The following is a 15,284-nucleotide window of genomic DNA, read 5'->3' on the forward strand; positions in this document are numbered from 1 at the left end:
CACAAGCACTCTCTCCTCTCCTCACTGCTCTCCTCATCACACAACAGCTCTGTCTGAATCACTCACTCCTCTCACTCACAAGCACTCTCTCCTCTCCTCATCACACAACAGCTCTGTCTGAATCACTCACTCCTCTCACTCACAAGCACTCTCTCCTCTCCTCACTGCTCTCCTCATCAGACAACAGCTCTGTCTGAATCACTCACTCCTCTCACTCACAAGCACTCTCTCCTCTCCTCACTGCTCTCCTCATCACACAACAGCTCTGTCTGAATCACTCACTCCTCTCACTCACAAGCACTCTCTCCTCTACTCACTGCTCTCCTCATCAGACAACAGCTCTGTCTGAATCACTCACTCCCCTCACTCACAAGCACTCTCTCCTCTCCTCACTGCTCTCCTCATCAGACAACAGCTCTGTCTGAATCACTCACTCCACTCACAAGCACTCTCTCCTCTCCTCACTGCTCTCACACAAAATAACAGCTCCCTGTCTGGACTACTCGAGCTGACTTATAATATCCTAGACAATAATATTATCTCTGTCTAGACTCTGACCCTGTTTACAAACACTAATGCCCCCGTGCTGTTGCTAATGTAACACTACCAGCCCCCTTTCCACACATTTTACAGTACGTTGTAGAACTCTCTCCAGGGGTACTTGCCCTCTACTAACCCCAAATGGCTTTTTCTTCACACCATCCCAACATCTATCCACCCCTTCTCTCATTGACCAGGCCAATATTGGTCAAACTCTGTTACCTTGACAGCGACATGCAGCTTGGCGGTCTTCTTGGAGGAGCCTGAGGCTTCGTAGACGGTGCTGTCTAGGTCGACAGACATGGTGAAGACAGGAGCGTGGACCGGGCCGGACTGGGACAGCAGCTTGTACTGCAGACCTGGACGTATCTGATTCAGACGCATCAGAGCATTCATTGGTTGGTTGGTGTCTATCGCTTTGCTGTCGAGCACTAGGGAGGAAAGAGATAGAGATACCGGAGAGGGTTAAGAAAATAACAGTGGTTGCTGTTCAATCAATGCATGTTTTTTTACCTTTATTTAACTAGGAAAGTCCGTTAAGAATAAATTCTTATTTACAATGAAGGCCTACCCCGGCCAAACCCTCTCCTAAACCGGACGACGCTGAGCCAATTGTGCGCCGCCCTATGGGACTCCCGATCACGGCCGGTTGTGATACAGCCCGGGATCGAACCAGGGTCTGTAGTGACACCTCTAGCACTGAGACGCAGTGCCTTAGACCGCTGCACGGTGTCATAATGAAGACTTTTCTGACGGAATATGTGAGGAGTTGCCTTGAAGATTTGGATTTGTGTGTTTGAGTTGTACAAATGGCACTCTTGCTTCCAATGAGCTTCCTTTCTGCCTGATTCTAACTGCGGAGGCTAAGTACTCCAACCACCAACTACTTCCTCGAAACAGCAAAAACAGTTCCGAGGAGCTACGCTAGCTAGCTGTAGCCTCCTCAGGCAACAGCGTCACGTTCAGGCTGTGTGCATGATTCTATTCCGGATTCCTCAAAAAAAACTAAATTGCCAAATCTGCTTCTTTCTAACCAATTACTTTTCCTCTAACGGGGAGGACAGGAACGGGGACAGCTGGATGGCTTTGAGAAACATTAGAAATCAATAACATTGATTTCCCCGTGGATTGTGTTGTGTGTATCTGCCTTGAGAGAGGAAGGAGGAGAGAACTAGAGATAGAGGTAGGGAAACGACAGCCTGTTCCCAGATCTGTCCGTGCTGTGTAGCCAACACCTACGGAAATGTTTGGTCATGACAATGACCATAGGAGTTGGCTTTACAGGACAAACAGCTCCTGGATCAGACTAGGAAAGGAGGGTTTGATGTAGGTGTCTTTTATAGAGAGAGAGAACACCTGCAGTCCAGTCACATGGTGTTGGTTTAGAACAGAAGGAAAGAAGTGCCTCATTCTCTCAGGGACTCAAGCATTTCCTCAATCTATAGGAGAATGTGTCTGGCCTTCTAGGAAGTTTAGACAGCTGTTGTCATCAGGCCCATGAAGCTTTGGTAGTCTTGACTTATAAAGGGCCAGACGGTTCTGCTGACCAGTAAAAACGAAAAAACCCGAGCTATGTTACAAGTAACAAACGAGAGAAACTACTGGCCCTATATGTCCAAGTCATATTTCCGTGGACAATTAAGGTTACTACTTATTACTTTGAATGACTTTCTATCTGATCACATGACCCAGGGAGGGAACTTCTCCCAGGTCACATAACAGAGCAGGGTCAGAGGTCAGGTGTCAAGGAAGGCGGGGCTGACCTTTCCTCAGGTTCCTCTTCATCTTCTTGATGAGGTCTTTGTCGTCCGTGGGCCCGTCCTCGTAGGGCCTCTTCAGCCCCGAGCCCTCCTTGTCTGACCAGGGGTACTTCTGGGAGGGTTTACTAGAGGGGAGAGGGTCCATCTCCAGCACCTTGTAGATGTGACCGAACGCCATCAGTCTCAGAGCGTGCTGCAACAGAGGGACACACAGCAGACGAGGTGAGGAGAGAAAGAAACCGAGGCACGACAGACAGCCGGAGGAAAAGAGGAGAGGAAGAGACAGAAAGACAGACAGGTGTGGACGGAAAGAGACAGACGGGACAGACGAAAACAGAACGAGACAACTAACAAAGCACACAGACAGGTGAGGAAAGACAGATACACAGGACGGAGTCTGGTCTAGTGGTAGAGCCGCTGACTCCGGATCACACATTCCCCCCCTGGCGATGGGGGTTGAGCCTTGTCTCGGCTCATCTGTCTAAGCCCCTCTAAGCCCCCCTCCCTCTATGATTAACAAAGAGAGGAGAAAAACAAAAAACAGAAACAACTAACATAACAAACTGATCTAATCTCCTCCGTGGTTCATTGATCCCATTTACAGAAATCAACTGCTTTTACGTTTGTTTGTTTTCATGTTCAATTCAGCGACAACTTCCATCACACTCACCCGAGACACACAGACGTTGCTTAGCAACAGTGGCTCCAGTACTAATCCCAGGTAAACAATACAAGCTGAGTGGCATAGAGAAGGCACTGGGTCTTCATGGATCACTATGTACAGTATGACTATGTATGGAGAGGGATAGGCCTGTATTGTGATTGGCAGGCTGGCACCAACTATCCCTCACTGAGAGAAATTAAAGGAGAAGAGGCACGGGCTTTCCTACGTTAAAACACGCACGCACACACACACACACACACACAATGAGCCCTACCACTCCAGTATCCTTGCACACTGTAGTCAAAAATCAAATGGTATTTGTCACATGCGCCAAATACAACAGATGTAGACCTTACTGTGAAATGCTGACTTACAAGCCCTTAACTAACAATATAGTGTTAAGAAAATAGAGTTAAGAAAATATTTACTAAATAAAGTAACACAATAAAATAACAATAACGAGGATATATACAGGGGGTACCGGTTCCAAGTCAATGTGCGGGGGTACAGGTTAGTCGAGGTAATTTGTACATGTAGGTAGGGGTGAAGTGACTATGCATAGATAATAAACAGCAAGTAGCAGTGTACAAAACAAAGGGGGGTGGGTGTCAATGCTAATAGTCTGGGTAGGGGTAGAAACTGATAAGGAGCAGTTTGGACCTAGACTTGGCGCTCCGGTACCGCTTGCCATGCAGTAGCAGAAAGAACAGTCTATGACTTGGGTGACTGGAGTCGTTTGACAATTTTTGGGGCTTTCCTCTGACACCGCCTGGTATATAGGTCCTGGATGACAGTATGCTTGGCCCCAGTGATGTACTAGGCCGTACGCACTACCCTCTGATGCCGAGCAGTTGCCATATCAGGCAGTGATGCAACCAGTCAGGATGCTCTCGATGGTGCAGCTGTAGAACTTTTTGAGAATCTGGGGACCCATGCCAAATCTTTTCAGTTTCCTGAGGCGTTGTCGTGCCTTCCTCACAACTGTCTTGGTGTGTTTGGACCATGATAGTTTGTTGGTGATGTGGACACCAAGGAACTTGAAACTCTCGAACCGCTCCGTCGATGTGAATGGGGGCGTGTTCGGCTCTCCTTTTCCTGTAGTTCACGATCAGCTCCTTTGTCTTGATCACGTTGAGGGGAGAGGTTGTCCTGGCACCACACTGCCAGGTCTCTGACCTCCTCCCTATAGGCTGTCTCATCGTTGTCGGTGATCACCTACAACCGTTGTGTGGTCAGCAAACATAATGATGGTGTTGGAGTTGTGCTTGGCCATGCAGTCGTGGGTGAACAGGAAGTACAGGAGGGGACTAAGCACGCACCCCTGAGGACTGTAAACATGGCATTGGCACTGACCCTTGTATATAGCTTAATTTCTTTCTTGTGTTCCTTCTTCTTTCTATTGCTTGTGTGTTTTTGTTCTACTTTATTATATAGTACTACTGATATTGATTGCTGTATTTTTGGGAAGGAGCTTGCAAGAAAGGCATTTCACTGTACTTGTGCATGTGACAATAACACTTGAAAATCCACAGTCAATTTCCCGAATGCAAATATATCAGAGGCGCTCAGGAAATGCTCCGATATTCATATGCAGCGCTGCTTCATCTCGTTCCCAGAGCCTCTCTCCATCTCTCTCCTATCTAGCCATGTATCTACTACAATACAATTAGCCACATTGACATTCCATTGCCGTTTCACCTTCCTACAAAGGAGAGGGCAGGACGATCCACTCAGACATGCAGCTCACTCCCGCTCTAGTCCTAACCTGGCTTAGTGGAGCGCGCACGCGCACGCACACACACACACACACACACACACACACGCCAGGGTTTCTGTTAGCAGGTAATAGCTGATTTTGGCCGATTTTTATTTTTATTTTTTTAAAGCTGATGAATAAAATTCCCGCCAGGCAATTCTCTTTTTTTTATTTTATAAAATCCCATTGCAAAATAATGCTTTTGTAAATGTAAATACATTTGACCGGTCATATTTATCGGTCTATAGGTTCATTTGCATAGGCCTAATTTTGTGGAATTGAATTGGTGCGTGTACTTTCATTAGTTGTTATTTATCTTATTTATCACATGCGCAAAGCATACAGACACAGAGCCTAGTTTCAGCAGAAAACCTGTGCTACAGCTTCACAAACAAAACGCATTTGTGTGTTAAAAACGGTTTTAAAAGGCCACGACTAAAAATAAAAACATTTTTATTTCTCAACTGGCCTATTGAAGCACATTGCTGCGCTTATAATGTGAAGAAATAATAGTTTAGCAACATTTTGATCTGTTGCATCAGCCTCAATGCCTTTGAAAGTGTTTTTGATGTAGCCCAGGCTTACTGGTTGTATGAATTTGCCACCACCATGCATCACTGTAGGGATGGTGCCTGGTTTCCTCCAGACGTGACGCTTGGCACACAATCCTGTCTCGGAGCTCTACGGATTCCTTCGACCTCGTGCACTGTCAACTGCGGGACCTTATATAGACAGGTGTGTGCCTTTCCAAATCATGTCCAATCAATTGAAATGACCAGAGGTGAACTCCAATCAAGTTGTAGAAACATCTCAAGGATGATCATTGCACCTGAGCTCAATTTCGAGTCTCACAGTAAAGGGTCTGAATAATTATGTAAATAAGGTACACTACCGTTCAAAAGTTTGGGGTCACTTAGAAATGTACTTGTTTTTGAAAGAAAAGCAAAAAAAAAGTGTCCATTAAAATAACATCAAATTGATCAGAAATACAGTGTCGACATAGTTAATGTTGTAAATGACTATTGTAGCTGGAAACGCCTTATTTTTAATGGAATATCTACATAAGCGTACAGAGGCCCATTAACAGCAACCATCACTCCTGTGTTCCAATGGCACGTCCAAGTTTATCATTTTAAAAGGCTAATTGATCATTAGAAAACCCTTTCGTAATTATGTTAGTACAGCTGAAAACTGTTGTCCTGATTAAAGAAGCAATAAAATTGGCTTCTTTAGACAAGTTGAGTATCTGGAGCATCAGCATTTGTGGGTTCGATTACAGGCTCAAAATGGCCAGAAACAAAGAACTTTCTTCGGAAACTCGTCAGTCTATTCTTGTTCCGAGAAATGAAGGCTATTCCATTCGAGAAATTGCCAAGAAACTTTGTTATAATCAATTTATTGATGTGATTATGATGTGCTATAGGTCAGGCCCTACTGGTCACGTGCATGCGATAAAAAGCCAAGACATTGAAGATCTCATACAACGCTGTGTACTACTCCCGTCACAGAACAGCACAAACTGGCGCTAACCAGAATAGAAAGAGGAGTGGGAGGCTCCGGTGCACAACTGAGCAAGAGGACAAGTACATTAGAGTGTCTAGTTTGAGAAACAGATGCCCCACAAGTCCTCAACTGGCTGCTTCATTAAATCGTACCTGCAAAACACAAGTCTCAACTTCAACAGGAGAAGAGGAGACTCCGGGATGATGGCCTTCTAGGCAGAGTTGCAAAGAAAAAAACATATCTCAGACTGGACAATAAAAAAGAAAAGATTAAGATGGGGAAAATAACACAGACACTGGACAGAGGAAGATTGGAAAAAAGTGTTTTGGACAGACGAATCTAAGTTTGAGGTGTTCGGATCACAAACAAGAACATTCGTGAGACGCAGAAAAAATGAAAAGATGCTGGAGGAGTGCTTGACGCCATCTGTCAACCATTGTGGAGGCAATGTGATGGTCTGGGGTGCTTTGGTGGTGGTAAAGTGGGAGATTTGTACAGGGTAAAAAAGATCTTGAAGAAGGAAGGCTATCACTCCATTTTGCAATGCCATACCCTGTGGACGGCGATTAATTGGAGCCAATTTCCTCCTACAACAGGACAATGACCCAAAGCACAGCTCCAAACTATGCAATAACTATTTAGGGAAGAAGCAGTCAGCTGGTATTCTGTCTATAATGGAGTGGCCATCACAGTCACCGGATCTCAACCCTATTGAGCTGTTGTGGGAGCAGCTTGACCGTAAGAAGTGTCCATCAAGCCAATCCAACTTGTGGGAGGTGCTTCAGGAAGCATGGGGTGAAATCTCTTCAGATTACCTCAACAAATTGACAACTAGAATGGCAAAGGTCTGCAAGGCTGTAATTGCTGCAAATTGAGGATTCTTTGACGAAAGCAAAGTTTGAAGGACACAATTTTTATCTCAATTAAAAATCATTATTTATAACCTTGTCAACGTCTTTACTATATTTCCTATTCATTTTGCAACTCATTTCATGTATGTTTTCATGGAAAACAAGGACATTTCTAAGTGACCCCAAACTTTTGAACGGTAGTGTATTTCTGTTTTTTTAATTCTAAAAACCTGTTTTCACTTTGTCATTATGGGGTATTGTGTGGAAATTAGGATTTGTTATCTGTGATGTTAGTAATAAATTAGGCATTACTGCGATCTGTTGACATAGGCCTATAGATAAATGCACACATTTTTCCCAGTGAAGGCCTTTGTTAAAAAATATATACTATATAGTATATATATATATATATATATATATATATATATATATATATATATATATATATATATATATATATATATATATACACTACCAGTCATTAGTTTGGACACACCTACTCATTCAAGGGTTTTTCTTGATTTTTCCTATTTTATACATTATAGAATAATAGTGAAGACATTAAAACTATAAAATAACATATGGAATCATGTAGGAACCAAAAAAGTGTTAAACAAAGTAGCCACCCTTTGCCTTGATGACAGCTTTGCACACTTGGCATTCTCTCAACCAGCTTCAAGAGGTAGTCACCTGGAACGCATTTCAATTAACACGTGTGCCTGGTTAAAAGTACATCGTGGAATTTCTTTCCTTCTTAATGCGTTTGCTTTTCTATTTTTGTTCAGTATATTTGTTGTACTCAATACTCAAGAAAAAAAACGTATGTCAGTACTCAAACAGTCAAACATTTCAACACACACAAGTGAATACACACACACACACACACACACACACCCGTCCCAGGGGTACTGAGGCAGGATTCATGGGTCGCCATGGCAGTGGTTTCACACGCTCATCATCAAGGTGCAGCTCTTCGGTGGGGGCCCGAGGTGTTGGATTGATGAGGTGTGTGTGTGTGTGTGTGTGTGTGTGTGTGTGTGTGTGTGTGTGTGTGTGTGTGTGTGTGTGTGTGTGTGTGTGTGTGTGTGTGTGTGTGTGTGTGTGTGTGTGTGTGTGTGGGGTACATAACAGTGTAGTTCTATCCCCCTCTCCACACGGCTCAGAGCCCAGAGAAGTGCAGAGAAGAGCATTAAAGAGGGTTTCCCCTGTCTGACAGGAGTGTAATCTCCAGGCTACAGATGAGATAAGACTGGCTGGAGCCCCCGGCTGATCTCAACACTAAACACTAGCACCATGGACAGTATCGAGTTCTGCTCTGAGACTACCCAGTACGAATGGTCCCTCTGAACTGCTGCGCAGAAGAAATATCAGCCTGAGCAGAGAAGCACAAGATTGAACTTTCACAGAATTTTCCCCGTTAGTTAACACTATCAACGTTTCCCTTCACTGTGGGAATTGTGATCGAATCAACGAAATATTAGCCACTTTCAATGCAACATACAGAAACAAAACTAACTATGCAAGACGTAGTATGCAAAACTATAAAATAGATTTTGTTGTAGGAGTAGGGCTGGGCGATATGGCCAAAATATCATATCACGGTATTTTATAAAACAAATTGACGGTATGATTGTATTTAACGGTATTTTATGTTTTTTAATAATACAAGTTCTACATTTGCTTCATGAGTAGTGTGTGACTCTATGGTGGCAACACATACATTCTAAGTGATTTCAATGAGTTTTTCTCCATTCTGATTGTTTTATACTGTTCATTTCAACTGTTCATTTCAACAAAAATCTTTTTCAGCATTTTCATATATTTCTGCATTTCCTGCACTCATTTGAGATCATTTCTACACAGCCACATAGGGCTACACGATATAGGCAAACAATCTAGGCCTTATTTTTAACCAAATGTTGCAATTGCGATTTGACTTGTGATTTAGAGAAAAACACTTGTTGGAATCATGGAAATAGAATGATTAGTCTAATTCTATAGTTAGAATATAATAGTGGGTACTTTCGAATACAGTGCTGTTTGACATGACAACGAATGAAAATGCCAGGGAGTTCTGGTGACAGGGTAGGAACCAAATTGTTGACAAGTGTTCCCTAGGGGACCCTATAATCTTTGGCTACAATGAATGTTTTCTCTTAGCTACTTCATGTAGCTAACATAGGCTGCAGTCCAAACACGTTATTTTTACCCCCTCAGCCGTCGTCCTAGCCACTTTCCCTCAGGGGAATCCCCATCGAAACCGGATGCAGTTTGATTGCCATCTTAAGTGGAGGTCCAATTTACTAACGTTGCCCCCTCTGCCCTCGATTTAGCTCGAGGGAGCGAGTGAACAACTTTGGTCCCTTGTGGGGTTGATATGACCCAGAATTCAATGCAAACTGTAGTCACATGTCAAACTCTGGTGGCCGCGAAGTGTCAAATTTAATAAAAAAGGCTGCATTTTCGGCATGTCAGCTAGCTTGCTAAAAAACAATATATATATACACATTGATTATATCGTTGGCAAATTGGCTTAGTCTCGTAGTGAGGACGTTAGTAGATTCATAAACATATTTTTACAATTCTGAAATTTCTTGGAACAAATGACCAAACCATAAAACTAGCTAGCCAGCTATGGGTAATTGTAGCTAGCTACCTGACAGGAGTGCTAGCTAACGTAAACTCACTCACTTTTGTACATCGCCGTGGTCCGTACAATTGACCTTATTTTAGCGCCCCAAAAACGTAATACTTCCAGATCAACTGTAATTTCAATACCATTGTAAAGCACAATTTCTCCCCTTTCCAACAGAATTCATGCCGAGACCTTCACGCTGCCCGTTTCTGCATAATTCAAGAAGGCAATGAGCTCCTTCGGGTCTTTTTAAAAATGGCGGGTGGGGAAGCGAAACTAATGCGTGATAGTGAGAAGGAGAGGAGATGTATGGGAAAACTACTTCTTTTCACTCGATCTGTCCAACTTATCACCTTATCGCCTCTAAAATGTAAATAAATCACTATAAAGAGTTTATATAATGTGTCATTACATACCTATTTGAAGGTTTGTGTCGAATTTGAATCGGGTTTTTAGTGCGGTGCTAAAGTGATCTTCAGAAGTAAACAGCGGCTTTGAGAGTCATGATGCTTACAGTGATGACGCAAAAAATGCCTAGTTATCCCCCCCCTTACCCCCGTCACTGTCCATTTCTTGTTTTTAAACAATGAGAGAAGTGCTGCACCTGGTGGAGAGAGATTGTAAGACTGAAATAGTTGCTTTATGCGTGCTGTACGTCACGGCATGACATGTCACGATGTAACGGAGAGTCAGTTTTTTCAACTTTTCTCCAATACTATAGAGCCATTACCATGTTGATCAACGCTTGAATAGAAACGTAGTTCACACCCCCAATTTTGAAGTCAACACAGTCGTTACAGTCCCATTAGTTTTCTTTGTAGCCTCGTTTGAATGTCGCGGTTGCGCACATTTGTACGGAATGGGGTGAGTTTACGTTATATACGTTAGCTTACTAGGTAACGTTACATTAATAGCTTTAGATTGGTTGTTTTTAAGCTCAACTTCAAGATTTCCACCAAGGACGTTGCCTCTCCGATCATCACTCTCCCTCGCTTGGGCAAGTGACATTTAAGGTACACTCGGAGGTGACGATGTAAAACGTAATTCAAGGGCTGAGGGTTTAGGGCGGAGGGCTATCTACTTTGAGTTTGAAACGCAGCCATATGCTTGCTTTGTGTAGTCCTCTTTGATTTAGAAGACACTGTTACACAAACAACATGCTGATTTAGGTCTACACCATCACTGATAATATCCGGCTGTATAGCTCTACCGCAGTACATTTATTAGCCTCTGTAGCTAGCGATTAGCATTAGCGATTAGCGGCTAACAATTAGCGGCTAACAAGATGTAGGCCCAACTTGCTAAGAAAAAAGTAGCTGTTGCAGATGTAAGAAACACAAACTAATAGTGTAATTATAGAATGCTAGTGGATTTATATTGAGAAGCAAATTGAAAACCGTATCTTTGTCATCAACATTGTTGCATGCGCCACATTGACCATGCTGACTGAACGCAGGTGTCTCGGGGTCGAGGAACAACAAATGTGCTCCTTGAGTGACAGGGGGCGGCGCTAGGTCTGTGTGGAAAGCGGCATGGAGAAAGAGGTGAGAGAGATGACTGAAGTAGCGAAGTAAACTATAAAAATGGACGTCACAGAAGGTAAAACCGTTATAGAAGGTAAAGTAAAAACCCAAAGCGGTCCGTGCATCAATACCGGTATATCGTAAAATACGGTATACCTCCCAGCCCTGCATTGACATGTAAGACTCAGCCTGTACTCTACACAGATCGGTGAGGCATAACCAATCAGAGCTGCAGTAGGCCTATATGCAAATAGACCATTGACATATATGGATCTGTGCTATTCACTTTGAACTGGATTGTATTTACAGCATGAGCGGTTGTAAGTAGATGTTTTGAGATCAAAGTGAGAGCTGCATGTAGCCACGTGTGCACATTTGTTCATATCCTTTGCTAGTTAGTGAGTTATTAGCCCAGTTATAGATCATTTGTAGTCAGCAATGGAGGAGTGATTGCTTCCTACAAGAGCACCAAACGTGTACATTTCTACACATCAACAACAATATTTTCAGTCACCTCCTTGTCTGATGGACAAACAGGTTAATGTCAAGCCCTGCATGTTTTTTTTTTTCAAATGTCATGTGGAATGTAGGTCTACATTGAACACCACACATTGGCTGGTACTGTAGGCTGAATGATAAAACAACTATTTCCATGTTAAAATGTAATGTTATTTCTCCATTGTTTTTGATGGTAGACCACTCTGGTAGAGCTATATTATGATCAAATAGCCACAGTAGCCTACGTGACCACTGTCTGAAACGCTAACTTAAAGCGGGTACAGCCTCAGTATTCAAATTAAACATGCACTGGATGTTGCACAGAATTTTCACGATGTTCAAGTTTGCGCTGAGCAGACCTGAAATTTGCTCAGTGCAGATTTTTTTTTTGAGGGAACTTTGCCCAGGTCTGCTATCTGACAATACCAATGTCTGGGTTCAAACCTGAATCTCACGCCAGCCACAAGACATGGCTACCCCTTGGAGCCAAAGAGCCTAGGCATTCGCATGGGGAGCTTAGGCAAGGTTCACAGAACCACTTCCGTTCCACAGGTGTGAGGTGAGGTTTTACCTGTGCGCTGTATGTGATGGCCTCTGCCTCCTCGTCTGTCATGGCCGTTAGGGTGTTGGTCAGCTCCTTCTCACATGGGTCGTGTAACCCTGGTCCTCCTGGGGGTCATAAGTAGACAAGGAAATCTTAATTTCATTCAACCTTTATTCATACAGGTTACTCTCACTGAGATATAATCTCTTTTGCAAGAGATAGCTGTCCAGTGTGACACCAATATTATTCACATACTGGTCTTTCATAACGATATTAATATAGATATAGTATCCTTCAATCACTTCTAGTGCCTTCAAAACGGCCTCATCGAGCGTGGCACACCAGTGAGGCAAGCACACCACCTACTCCTTCTGACGTCATCAGTCAGATGTGCAGTCGTGTCCTGTGCCCCCAGGGTTAACTAAATGAGCCTCTGATTACTACATCATTCAATACTAATGAGTTATGACTTCATCAAATCATCAGAACCTGATTCTTTGAAAGTAATAACAGGATTGTTTTTTCCCATGTCAGCTTGTAACAGGGAAAGTGAAAGGCAGAAAGACAGAGAGACAGGTACAATGCACTTGGAAAGTATTCAGACCCCTTGACTTATTCCACGTTTTGTTGTGTTACGGCCTTGTTCTAAAATGGACTCAATTATTCTAAAATGGATTAAATCAACACACAATACCCCATAATGACATAGCAAAACCAGGTTTTTTGAAATTATTGCAAATGTATTCAAAATAAAAACGTAAATATCACATTTACATAAGTTTACTCAGTACTTTGTTGAAGCAACTTTGGCAGCAATTACAGCCTCGAGTCTTCTTGGGTATGACACTACAAGCTTGACACACCTGTATTTGGGGAGTTTCGTACATTCGTCTCTGCAGATCAAGCTCTGTTAGGTTGGATGGGGAGCGTTGCTGCACAGATATTTTCAGGTCTCTCCAGAGATGTTCGATCAGGTTCAAGTCTGGGCTCTGGCTGGGCCACTCAAGGACATTCAGAGACTTGTCCCAAAGCCCCTCCTGCGTTGTCTTGGCTGTGTGCCTAGGGTCGTTGCCTTGTTGTAAGGTGAACCTTCGCCCCAGTCTAAGGTCTTGAGCGCTCTGGAGCAGGTTTCATCAAGGATCTCTCTGTACTTCCCTATGTTCATCTTTCCCTCAAAGCTTGGCATTCAGGCCAAAGAGTTCCATCTTGGTTTTATCAGACCAGTCAATCTTAAAGGCCTGATTGGTGGACTGCTCCAGAGACGGTGGTCCTTCTGTAAGGTTCTCCCAATCTCCACAGAGGAACTCTGGAGCTCTTTCAGAGTGACCATCGGGTTCTTGGTCACCTCCCAGACCAAGGCTCTTCTCCCCCGATTGTTCAGTTTGGCTGGGCGGCCAGCTCTAGGAAGAGTCTCTGTGGTTCCAAGCTTCTTCCATTTTAGAATGATGGAGGCCACTGTGTTCTTGGGGACCTTCAATGTTACAGATATTTCTTGTGCCTCGACACAATTCTGTCTCGGAGCTCTACGGACAATTCCTTCGACCTCATGGTTTTGGCTCTGACATGAACTGTCAACTGTGGGACCTTATATAGACAGGTGTGTGCCTTTCCAAATCATGTCCAGTTAATTGGATGTACCACAGGTGGACTCCAAGTTGTGGAAACATCTCAAGGATGATCAATGGAAACAGGATGCACCTGAGCTCGATTTCGAGTCTCATAGCAAAGGGTCTGAATACTTATGTAAGTAAGGTATTTCTGTTCTTTATTTTATATACATTTGCCAACATTTCTAAAAAACTGTTTTCGCGTTGTCATTCTGGGGTATTGTATGTAGATTGATAGAGGGAAAAAATGTATTCATCAATTTTAGAATCTAACGTAAGGCTCTAACGTAACAAAATGTGGGAAAAGTCAAGCGGTCTGAATACTTTCCGAAGGCACTGTAGGTACTGTACCTGGAAGGAGGATTCCTGAGGCGAGACACTCCATGACCCTACGGAGGGCCTCCCCTGCACCCAGCGGCCGGTTACACGTGGCTATGGCCTTCTCACAGATCAGCTCCAGGGGCTGGGGGAGATACCAAGATCAAGATAAAGCAAGGACAGTGAGATCAGATCAGCTGTTAATGGCACACAAATCAGTCTATGTTTGGTCTGAGACACCAGTATATGTTTGGTCTGAGACACCAGTATATGTTTGGTCTGAGACACCAGTATATGTTTGGTCTGAGACACCAGTATATGTTTGGTCTGAGACACCAGTATATGTTTGGTCTGAGACACCAGTATATGTTTGGTCTGAGACACCAGTATATGTTTGGTCTGAGACACCAGTATATGTTTGGTCTGAGACACCAGTATATGTTTGGTCTGAGACACCAGTATATGTTTGGTCTGAGACACCAGTACATGTTTGGTCTGAGACACCAGCACATGTTTGGTCTGAGACACCAGTATATGTTTGGTCTGAGACACCAGTTTATGTTTGGTCTGAAACACCAGCACATGTTTGGTCTGAGACACCAGCACATGTTTGGTCTGAGACACCAGTTTATGTTTGGTCTGAGACACCAGTACATGTTTGGTTGGAGACAACAGTTTATGTTTGGTCTGAGACACCAGTTTATGTTTGGTCTAAGACACCAGTATATGTTTAGTCTGAGACACCAGCATATGTTTAGTCTGAGACACCAGCATATGTTTAGTCTGATACACTAATGTATGTTTAGTCTGAGACACTAATATATGTTTAGTCTGATACACTAATTTATGTTTAGTCTGAGACCCTAATATATGTTTAGTCTGAGACACTAATATATGTTTAGTCTGAGACACCAGCATATGTTTAGTCTGAGACACTAATATATGTTTAGTCTGAGACACCAGCATATGTTTAGTCTGAGACACTAATATATGTTTAGTCTGATATATTAGTTTCTCAGACTAAACATAAATTAGTGTATCAGACTAAACATAAATGAGTGTCTCAGACAAAACACATACTGGTG

General features: G+C 43.2%; 1 protein-coding gene across 1 annotated transcript in view; it reads right to left on the reverse strand.

Annotated features, from left to right (window-relative positions):
* The window catches only part of LOC120026066 (spermatid perinuclear RNA-binding protein-like), a 52,616-nt gene that overhangs the window by 6,717 nt on the left and 30,615 nt on the right, over positions 1-15,284 (reverse strand). Inside the window, exons 7-10 of the mRNA XM_038970855.1 lie at positions 14,233-14,344; positions 12,302-12,399; positions 2,304-2,493; positions 763-971 (exon numbers count right to left, since the gene is read on the reverse strand). Of these exons, the coding sequence (XP_038826783.1) occupies positions 763-971; positions 2,304-2,493; positions 12,302-12,399; positions 14,233-14,344 (609 nt within the window). The remainder of the gene's footprint in view (positions 1-762; positions 972-2,303; positions 2,494-12,301; positions 12,400-14,232; positions 14,345-15,284) is intronic.

This window comes from Salvelinus namaycush, chromosome 31 (assembly GCF_016432855.1).
Source record: "Salvelinus namaycush isolate Seneca chromosome 31, SaNama_1.0, whole genome shotgun sequence".
Lineage (NCBI taxonomy): Eukaryota > Metazoa > Chordata > Actinopteri > Salmoniformes > Salmonidae > Salvelinus > Salvelinus namaycush.